The following is a 10,566-nucleotide window of genomic DNA, read 5'->3' on the forward strand; positions in this document are numbered from 1 at the left end:
TCTTGATAAAGCTTCTTTACATCGATTCAACTATTTTTATGGACAAATGATGGTTGAAATCATAAAAAGTATTTTAACAAATGTTTATTACTGAATATTGTGTATCCATCACGATAAAAACTTAATTACCCTGATTAAAAAAATGAATTAAAAAGTATTGGAAATAACGAAATTTGAATTCTTTCCAATACTTCTGAATACTTTAAATACTTTTGAATTCTTTATCTTATGGAAAATTAACATTGTCAATCGGTTTGAATTCTTTTTTTTAATCAGGGTAAGCTTAGGAGAAATTTTAAATTCGTATTTTATTAGTGTTAGTATCTTGAGCTTATAAGAATTTAGATTCAGAGTCCTCTATATTTAATTTTCATCGAAAAGAAAAAAAAAGTGTTTGCTAAAAATTTAATTTGCAATAATGTACAAATGTATTTTAGATAAATCAAAGTATCTATTTATGTAATATGTTTTTCATAATAAATGTTTATTTTTTTATTTTTCGAATAATTTATACGTCGAATTTTTGTTATTTTGTAGATCCAATGATCTCAATTTAGTTATGATTGCTGTATATAGCACATTTTTTTTTTTTTGACAATTCTCTAATAAGAGTAGAGAATAGAAAATAACTTTTGAATTTTTTGTAAATTTACTGTAATGTATTCTATGATAAAAAAAAATTGTTTCAGAAAGAATTTTTAACACTTGAGGCAATTTCATAAAAGGTTTCTATGTATACATTTAGTATTCACGATGTTAGTATAAAAACATCAACATCGTACTATTATCGATTACTTTCCTTAACAATAAACATAAAGAAACTGCTGATTGTCATGCATTTAAAACACCGATGATAAGAATATGTGACAAAATTTTAAAGAGAACGTAAAATTTAACAGTGTTAATATGCTTTTTTCAGAGTAAACTGACTCTGATGAAAAATATACTTATCAAAATACTTTCAAATTGTTTTGATAATAATTTAAAATTAGATTTCATTACCAGAGTTAAATCATATGAAATTTTCGAAACAGAGAGTAAATTACAAATTATTTTAAAAGCTTTAGATTATTTTCGTTGAAAATAAAAAAAAAATAATTAGACGAAATAACACTGAATTTGACAGATTAAATTATTAAAAAAAAAAAACAGACAATTAAATTATTAAAAAAACTAATTAAAAAGTTTCACTTGTGAAAATTAATAAAAATTACAAGTGAACATTTTTAGAAGTATTTTTTTATTATAATTAATTTATTAAAAAAATTTTTAAAATTGTCAGCTGACCTTTAACTTCAGTATTATTTAGACAAATTAAATTTCGCATAATATTTTATGACATCAAAGCTATCTGTCACTTGACAATTTAAAAAATTTTTTTAACAAATAAATTTGCTCCAAAAAATCATTTTTAAAAAATTGCATTTGTAGTTTTTTAAAATTTCTAGATGTCAATTTTTTTTTATAAATTTTTTTTTTGCCATAATTTATTTGTTACAAAAATTCTTAAAATTATCAACTATCTGCTAAGATAATTTTCATTAATATTTTTAGTACTGCCCAGTTCTAAATATTACGTCCTATCAAAATAAAAACCCATTAAATTTTACCATCGTCAAAAAATTTGATTGAAATTTTCCTCTGCTAAACTACTTGTTTATTCGTGGAATAGAAATTGTTATAATTATTATTTGATACCTTCGTATGTTGCCGTGTAGAGTGCGTAGCTATGCACTCCATACTCTATTTAAGTATATTTAACATTCACTGTAAATACAGTTATCAGACGTTTCTGGACTGTCAAATTTTATACATCTGTCGTTACATTACTCTTTCTTTATTCAGTAATTAATAAATAAAAAATTTTCTTTCTTTCTTATTTAAGATTTGATAAAATAAAGACATGGCTGATTCAAAGTACGCTGACTTGCCCGGAATTGTGAGTATCGTAAATAAATCATCTTGAATTAACTAAAAAATTTTTGTTGGATAAAATATTGGTGCTAAAATGAAACATGTATGTGCAATATTTATTACAGGCTTACGACCAAGTAGATGTTTACGAGACCACAGATTTACCTGAATCTGAACAGTTTTCTAACGACAATGAGGTTAGCAATAAACCATCTATTAGTTGTATTTGTAATTATTCTGCTTTTTTAATATTAATTAAAATTTTATCAATAGGACGAAACCGAATCCATTGAAAAGTTACACATTAATGCAAGTGAAGCTTTCAATAAATTTAAAGGAAAAAGTGTTGCCACTAAAGGTGTTGATTTTTCCGACAAGATTTCAGGAAAACCAAGGACTGGATACAATGCAGTGTATGTTGATAATATTATTCATTTTTACTCTATAAAAATTAAATAATGGTAAATTTGTTTGTTCAGCTTTGGAGTATGGGAACTTCCTGGTGAAGGAGAACAAGAGACATTGATACAAAAATATCAACGACTTCAATGTGAAATAAAGGAACTTTATGATGAAGTTAATGTACTCAAAGTATGACATTTACTCAACTAATGTTTTATAATAAATAGGGGAAAGTATCCTAAAGCGGGTACCTCGCCCAAAGTGGTTAGGTGCTGTTTTATTGTGACATTGAGTGCGAATGTCAAAGTATACATTTGTAGTGATCATGGGAATACTCCTGAGTATTTGAAAGTTCTGATTGGGTGTTTGAATTTTGACAGAAAGTAAAAAAATACAAAATAAAGAAATTGCTAAATTTTTTAAAATTACGAATGGAATGTGTCATCAGATGATTCTAACACTATTACACACTTATGATAATATTATTTTGGTACCATTTAATTTTAAAGGACGATACAAGTTCGGACGGTTCTCTTTGTATTTTTGATTTTAAAATTGTTTAGTAAAAAAACGTGTACTGGGGTAAAGTGGGTACCTACTTGCGCTGCTCTGATTCAATTCTATATTTATTTTGTCATACAATAATATCAAGTAATACGTAAATATGAGAAAAAAGCGGAAATACATTCTTGATTGAAAAGTTATTATCAATTTCACTAGAAAAATACTTATTTTGCTTAAAATTAATGAAATAAAAATAAGATCATTATTTGAATGATTGTAATGCCTAAAAATCTTTTTTTCATGTTAGCTAAACACACAATTTTATTATAAAAATTATTTTTATCATTAGATTCATCTATTTGAAGTGCTTATCCGCTTTGGTTTCAGGGGTGGGGCAAAGTGAGTTTTTATTTTTTATTGACAAAAAATTTTTAGGCCCAAACTAAGACAATATTCCTATCTAATATTCAAGTTCGATCACTACTATGTCGGATAGAATAATGTTCGTTAGTAAGTCGAAGAAAAATTAAAACTTCTAGTCCTTCTTTGTTAGCTTACCCGCTTTAGGCCACTCTCCCCTAATTAATTACATGTTTTGACGTATCAATTAAAGTTTACATTTAATTACAGGAGAATGCTAAAGAGGAAGGGGAAGTTAAAAACGCAGCTGACATTTTGGTTCAGGTGGAAGATATAGGGAAACAATTGAGTATTTTACGAATCGATGAATGCCTTGGGACTGATTTAGTTTCTACGTTGACTGATCCTCAAGGAACAAGATTCAAGTAAATACATAATTTTTTAATTAATATTTCCCATTATTATATAATTTTTAAATTGATTAAAATATTTATTTTCTAGGCAACTAAAATTACAAATAGAGCAATTTAAAAATATTGGTACCATTGGTAAGAAGCCAAGTGAGAAAGGTTCAGGACAAACTGATAAAGTTCCACCAAGTGGAACATTGAAGTATGAGATGATTTATTTACCTGAAAGAGCCAGAATGCAAGAAACAGCAAGAATTGCTCAACTGGAACAACGTTTAGCACGTTTGGAAGGTGTAGTAGGTTCAGGTGATGACAAACTTGCTAAATTTACGCCAAACCTCAAGACACAAGGAGTTATCGAAGCTATACAACAGCTTGCTGCTAAATCTGCATTGCTAAACAGTACTCAAGTAGAAGTTATGGAAGGTAGAATCGCAACTTTATGCCATCGATTGGATTCAGTAGCTCAGAAAAAATCGGCATTATCTGCCGACACTGAGCGAGATCAAAAGATTGCAGAAATGTATAACATAGTGCAAAAAACAGAGCCTATGGCTCAAGTTCTACCAGAAACTATTGAAAGAATGATTGCTTTAAATGCTATTCATTCTAGAGGTATTTATAATTATATTTTCTTACAAATTAATTCGGTAATTCATTAATCAATTTATTTTACAGCCGCAGAGTTTAATAAATCCTTGAGTCAGCTGGAAGAGGTTCAATCACAAATAACAGGTAGTCTGGAGAGTAATAAATCTCTACTCAAGGGAATTCAAGAAAGTTTTGCGTCAAATTTGGAAGCGATACGCAAAAACATCAATCATTTAGAAGATCGTCTGAGTAAATTAAAAAAATAAACAATTCATTGTTATTACCATTCTAATATATGAAACAATTTTTTATGCAACTAATTTTTCTTATTTGAATAATGAAATGCTTAGTGTAAATATTATTATATCTAAAATTGATCACGCTTATTGTATTCGAAATCCGGTTTAAGTATCGGAACATGTTACACTTAGATACTATCGAATAAATAAATAATTCATATTATTTTCAGATGTTAATTTTATTTAATTTTAGTGTTTTATATTAATTGAAACCAATTTAGAAACGTAACTTTTGGAAGAACCATTTGTTCTTACCCATCTTGTACCTGAAACAGAGGAAAATAATTTTTTTATTAGCTTTATAGTTACATCATACGAATAGTTATAACTTATCAACTTATAAACTGACCTTTCTTCAAACTTGACACGTGTTTGGAATTTAACCTTCTTCCTCTTCACTGGATCCTTCAAGTCCTTGGCTGTCACTTTGTCAAGAGGTAAATCGACAGTGTACCTGGTTGGCATCAAGTGGTTGTAATTTAAAACCTGTAGATCAAAAAAAAAAAAAATATTAATATATTTTGGACAGATAAACATTATTTCAAATGTTGTTAAAAAAACGGTAGATTAATTTCATCATCAACAACATAAAATAATTTGTCTTTGTTTTAAAAAATGTAGCAGAATTCTTAAAAAAAATTATAAAAATGAATGTTCTCGTTTATTGTTTATCTATATTGAATATTGAATAACAATTAGTGATAAGCTAATTTATTTGATAAATTTAATTTTATTTGTCTGTTAAATTTTGATTCAAATCTTTATTGAAAATGCTTAAATTTTTTTATTAACGAAGTTAAACAAAAATTGATTTTAATTGGTAAACGGAGATTTCATAATAATTGAAGTTATAATTCATGAGACCGTTTAAATTTGAGTGATTTTACAATAGAAACTTAAGAGAATTTCTTCTTCGATAATATTAAATTGAGGACAAGTTCATGAAAGGTTCAAAAAATCACTTGTAAACTTGTAAGCTCGCTGCATGATCAAGTGACCTCTACAGCGGAACCTTTGATAATTTTATAACAACTATTAAGAATTTGCTATTTACTTATTGCTGAGTATCTCCATGTTGAATTTAAGAATTTTTCTATCTTTCTTTTGTACACACTATAAGCTCAACGGATTATTTTCATATAAATTACTATCTAAACCTCTATTATCTCTTTCATTTATATTTATTAGGGTGTGCCAAAATGTAACTTCCGTGAAGAACCTTTTAAAATTGGAATTTTGAGTTCCACTTTCAATAGCAACTGTGTTTAGGCATTGCCTGAAATATTTCAGGGTAAGAGGATTTATTTGATTTTCACAGAATTTTTAACAGGAGATTCAATTTGGCACTTCTGGCAACATTTTGAATTTTCAGCGGAAATACCCAAACTAAACTCCTGTTAAAAAATTCTATGGAAATCAAATAAATCGTCTCACCCCAAAATATATTAGGAAATGCCCAAACACATCCCCTGTTAAAAACGGAACTCAAAATTCTAATTTTAAAAGGTTCTTCACGGAAGTTACATTTTGGCACACCCTAATATTTATACTGTTTAAATTGTTTAATGTTGTATATTGCCTATTGGCGTTTGTACCGGATATGGTGCATGCCTACACAGAATTTGTCTTTATTTTGAAAACTCACAAAATTTATCTCTATACGAGTCAAGCCAATACGTTGCTTTTCACATAGAAAAATCTCTATAATAGACTATTATTTAAAGTAATTAATTTTAAAATTCGTGACTTTAATGTCACTAAAATTAATTAACATGTGGCAATTTTTAGGATCTAATAATGAATAAATTATTATAGAAAGATTGAAATCATTTATCAAAAAATATTCCTTGTAGTAATTAAAAAAAAAAAATATTGATGCAATTTTTCCTGAATGTTAAAATTTATTTGTTATATTAAACTAAGGAAAAAAGTTATATTAATTTAAAAAATCTCTAAACACGCATTTTAAAAATTTTTAAACGAATTAATATTTTTTTCATTTTTATGTAATAAAAGAAATAAAGAATTCACTCCGCCGAGTTTTTTTTTTGTAAATGTATCAATGTTAATAGTTTTTTTTTTTTTTTCTTAATCACATGTCACGCACTTACGACTTGAAATTGGAGTTGTGTAGAGATTTCAAATCCGAGAGATATTCTTGTGCATAGATATTCTGTTTATTGTTTTTATGTGTAGTGATTCCGCGGTGTAGAATTAATCTTGTCTGAAGTTTTTTCTATGTGAAAAAAAACGTATTGGCTTAACTCGTTTAGAGATACATTTTGTGAGTTTTCAAAATGGAGACAAATTCTGTGAAGGCATGCACCACACCCGTTTGCAATAAATAAATAAATAAATAAAATATCCAGTTCGAGATTTTTTTGGGAAAAGAAAGAGAATATATATATATATATATATGTGTATCAAATTTTTATAAATTTTCATTTGAATTTTTTTCAACGTTATTTGATTAATAAAAATTGTTAACACATAAAGGTATTGAAATTTAAAATTTTCAGAATGTTTCGTAAAAATTTTAGTGAATCGTAACACAAATTTTGATTAATGAAAATTATATATAAACTATTAGATCAACAATTACAGTATTAATGACCAAAAAATTATCGTAGAGTATCATAAAAATGAAACCAATTATGGAAAAACAAATCATTTACTCTAGAACACAAATTGTACTTACACGAACAAATGGCTTGATCTTGGAACGTTTGTGGATCTTTCCTTTGCCCATACGTTTATGAACCTTGCGTGGGTACCGGTCGATGCCAGCAATCAAAGCATGCCCGTAGGGCTTTTCTGTGGTACCATCATCGTAGTTTTTTACGACGATAGCTTTACGTCCGGCGTACCGTCCACTAAGGACCAGCACCACCTTACCACTTTTCATAATCTTAACCATTTTGGCTAGCTGCAAAAAAATACACAATATTAATTGATTGATAATGAACTTATTAACGATAAATATCACAAAATAACTGCAGTTTTGTTTAAAATTTAGATAAATTGTATAAACTAGTTAATTCCAAGATATATTGTAACAATAAATAGAAATAAATTATCAAAATAAAAAAAAATAATTAATTAACACAAATAATAATCTGAAATAATTACTTGAAATTATTAGACTGATTATGTGATAAAACTAACTGATAATAATATTCAATTTGCATGAAGTAAAACAATAATTAAAAAAGACTTTATCGGTAGTAACAATAAACTATAAAGCATGAGCATCCACACACAATCACTCAAGAAAAATTCGAGTTTTCGCGATTATAAATATTATAATTGAAAAATCACAGGTACATAACGTTAAAAATCAATAGTTTTACACATTTTAAACAATATTTACAAATTATTAACAATAAATAATAAGATGTTTCTTGATTATTTTCGGTAACACAATATAAAACGTACCTTATTTCCACTGCCGTCAGTATAAAAGAAGTAACCTCACTTTTATTTTTTTAAAGTTGGATTTATTTCAGGCAGATGAGTCCTCTATGTTAGATTTATTGGACTTCAAATATGACTTGTCATGAACTACAGTTGATACTATTTTTAGTTTCTTATTCTAGACTACAGATGGAAGCACAGCGCTAATTCCTAATTTGAAAAAGACTCGGAAAAAGGTGATAATACTGAAATTAGCAATCAGCTGTTAATTTAAAAAATTTTGTTAATAAATCAATTACAATAAAAAAATGCTTCTAAAAATTTTCACTTGCAATTTTTATTAATTTTCACATGTGAAACTTTTTAATTTAATTTTTTTTTTATAATAATTTAATTGTTATAAATATCTAAAAAAATTTTTATATCAGTCAATTTCAGTGTCATAAAAGGTGTGGTTCATGCCACTCGTTTGACCACTCGTTTTCATTAACAATTCGGTCACGTGATACTATTTCGAATTTTTTGCCATTAAAAAATGGAGTAACGTAATAAAGATATATTTCAATATACAAAATACTATTTAACACTTATTTTCTCTAATATTAATAATAAAAATTGATTATTAATACCAAAGCGTAAGAAATCAATTTATATCAGTGACAGCAATTGACGAATAAAGATCGCTCCTTTTTTCTACGACAAATCTCATATTATTCAGCAGAAAAATTTTAAATCCTACTATAAAAAAATCATCTATCATTTATAAAATAATTCAAAAAACATGACACTGAAGTTGACAGACATAAAAATTTTTTTAGATATTTACAGCAATTACATTATTATCAAAAAAATTAAATTAAAAAGTTCACCTGTAAAAATTAATAAAAAATTACAAGTGAAAATATTTAGAAGTATTTTTTTATTATAATTGATTTATTAAAAAAATTTTTAAAATTAACAGCTGACTGCTAACTTCAGTATTCATTTTCTGCAGACCGCCTTTAATGTTTTCCTCTATTTTTGAGTACAAAGCTCAGAAATTAAAATGACCAGCATGTACGTGTTTTTGAGTTCGATGTGATTAGTAACATAAGTATAAAAATATTTTTGAATTCCATTTTCATGTTTATTTTGTTTTCAAAATATTTTTTTCAGATTTTTTTGTGATTGATGTTCCCTGAAAGGGTCAATCAATTTTGGTGAGATTTGTGACATCCAACACAGTTTACTGTTAAAAGTTTTCTGACACCCAATAGACCGGTCCATTAGGCAGAGATGGGTAGAAAAATTTTTGAAGTATTCGTGGAAAGAGGGGGTGGGGGGATATAAATAGAAATAGCGATATGACATATTATCGTTACTTCATACATTTACGTGTATAAATAGTAAATTCAAAAATTAATTAGAAATTTATCGTATTTACAAAATGAAATAATTCATCGATACTGCAATTCTAATACGTCGTATCCCCCAAAATTTGACAAATCGACTTTTTTTAAAAAATAGAATCAGAACAATATTATGCAAGTCGTATTAAAATTTTAAAGGTCAAATAGTTTAATTACTAATTTTAAATAAATATTTTCCTTAGTCGAATCCCATTTAATCAATGTTAAAAATGAATCGTTTTTACCGTTTGCTGTAAAATTTTCTAAATGTCGGATACGACGTATTAGAATGACAGTATCGACATGCAACAGTTAATCTAATAGATTTTCAGACTGAACCAATTTTTATGATGATCTAATCTAACTATTTTTATGATATTATCGTAATCTAACCAGGTTTAAGTCAATCAAAACTGCTTGAAAAAGTAGAGTTTACTTAAACCAAGATATTTTTCTGTAAGTCAGAGAATTTTTCTATTTAAACCAAGTTAATTTTTTGAGTATTTTTTCAGTGAGAACATCTTCCGTGGACTTGAAAACGCTGAGATTCCCCGATAATACGAATTTTTTTAATCGAAGCGGAATCAATAACTAATTCCCTACTTAAAAAAATTATTAATTTTTAAAGCAGAAAGTTAAAAAATAAAAAAATTTCTGAACATAACTGAATTAGAGAGAATGCTTGAATCACTAATAATGCACTTTCCAACCGGTGCTTGCGCAGCAACAAGTGTTTCCACCCTCATTGTAATCGATAATGCTTATGTGACCTTATCTGAAAAACAATTTTTTATTGTCGTAATAAATTATCATTTTATCAATCTAAATGTTGTATTAAAAAATTATACGTCTGATGTAATAAATGAAATACTAAAGTTACTATTTATGTAGTTGAAGTAATTAATTATGAAATTTAATATAAAAGAAGATATAGAACAATGCACCGAATGAATATAATGAATATAAAGGATATATAATATTTGATCTTTCATTTATAAGAAGCTCATAATAAAGACAATAGATAAAAAAGAGATTGTTTTTGTCAGCATCTCATATACTTATTAGATGTATTTTTTTTATATTGTGTACCGGTAATGCGCATAGGGCACAGCGTTGGTGTCATTTAACCCTCACACAACTTTATTCGTCTCATTCGTATTTACCCTCTCCTTAAATTTATCGTTCACCCTCTACCCTCTCCTATTTACCAAGTCACAACTACCATTACTTAAATTCTCTCTTTTATTATTACTTGTATGTCTACCACTCAGTTGGTTGTTGGAG

The 10,566-nt window shown here is 27.0% G+C and overlaps 2 protein-coding genes and 1 long non-coding RNA gene across 4 annotated transcripts; 2 read left to right on the top strand and 1 right to left on the bottom strand.

Moving 5' to 3' along the window:
- Positions 1–1,706: 1,706 nt before the first annotated feature.
- On the top strand, positions 1,707–4,643 carry Dctn2-p50 (dynactin subunit 2). The gene is made up of 8 exons (XM_074237533.1): positions 1,707–1,719; positions 1,886–1,939; positions 2,040–2,111; positions 2,188–2,327; positions 2,394–2,505; positions 3,451–3,605; positions 3,682–4,205; positions 4,269–4,643. The coding sequence occupies exons 2-8, from the start codon at positions 1,904–1,906 to the stop codon at positions 4,445–4,447; spliced, it is 1,218 nt and encodes a 405-aa protein (XP_074093634.1). The 5' UTR covers positions 1,707–1,719; positions 1,886–1,903; the 3' UTR covers positions 4,448–4,643.
- On the bottom strand, positions 4,641–8,027 carry Rpl27 (ribosomal protein L27). 2 transcript variants are annotated; one of them, XM_074237535.1, is made up of 4 exons: positions 7,916–8,027; positions 7,179–7,406; positions 4,830–4,966; positions 4,641–4,746 (listed from the first exon to the last, which is right to left on the bottom strand). In XM_074237535.1, exons 2-4 carry the CDS (start codon positions 7,395–7,397, stop codon positions 4,698–4,700), a joined length of 405 nt encoding a protein of 134 aa, XP_074093636.1. In that variant the 5' UTR covers positions 7,398–7,406; positions 7,916–8,027; the 3' UTR covers positions 4,641–4,697. The 2 variants fall into 2 exon arrangements, with proteins under 2 accessions (XP_074093636.1, XP_074093635.1); XM_074237534.1 differs by lacking the exon at positions 7,916–8,027 and adding an exon at positions 7,610–7,761.
- An 855-nt stretch (positions 8,028–8,882) lies between these two features.
- Positions 8,883–10,234, top strand: LOC141523948 (uncharacterized). Its single transcript, XR_012478633.1, has 3 exons — positions 8,883–8,950; positions 9,050–9,173; positions 9,795–10,234. It is a non-coding gene; the product is annotated as an uncharacterized LOC141523948 (long non-coding RNA).
- Positions 10,235–10,566: the final 332 nt, after the last annotated feature.

The sequence above is a fragment of the Cotesia typhae genome, unplaced genomic scaffold, assembly GCF_013202065.1.
Source record: "Cotesia typhae breed Kobodo isofemale line unplaced genomic scaffold, CoteBio_Ctyphae contig_22, whole genome shotgun sequence".
NCBI lineage: Eukaryota > Metazoa > Arthropoda > Insecta > Hymenoptera > Braconidae > Cotesia > Cotesia typhae.

Bases quoted from the DNA above. Each gene is read 5' to 3' on its own strand.
- Dctn2-p50 (XM_074237533.1), top strand. From the start codon at position 1,904: ATGGCTGATTCAAAGTACGCTGACTTGCCCGGAATT. The intron at 2,112-2,187 runs GTTAGCAATAAA...TTTTATCAATAG, and splicing joins AGTTTTCTAACGACAATGAG to GACGAAACCGAATCCATTGA. The intron at 3,606-3,681 runs GTAAATACATAA...TTTATTTTCTAG, and splicing joins CCTCAAGGAACAAGATTCAA to GCAACTAAAATTACAAATAG.
- Rpl27 (XM_074237535.1), bottom strand. From the start codon at position 7,397: ATGGTTAAGATTATGAAAAGTGGTAAGGTGGTGCTGGTCCTTAGTGGA. The intron at 4,967-7,178 runs GTAAGTACAATT...TTTGATCTACAG, and splicing joins AGATCAAGCCATTTGTTCGT to GTTTTAAATTACAACCACTT. The intron at 4,747-4,829 runs GTCAGTTTATAA...CCTCTGTTTCAG, and splicing joins CGTGTCAAGTTTGAAGAAAG to GTACAAGATGGGTAAGAACA.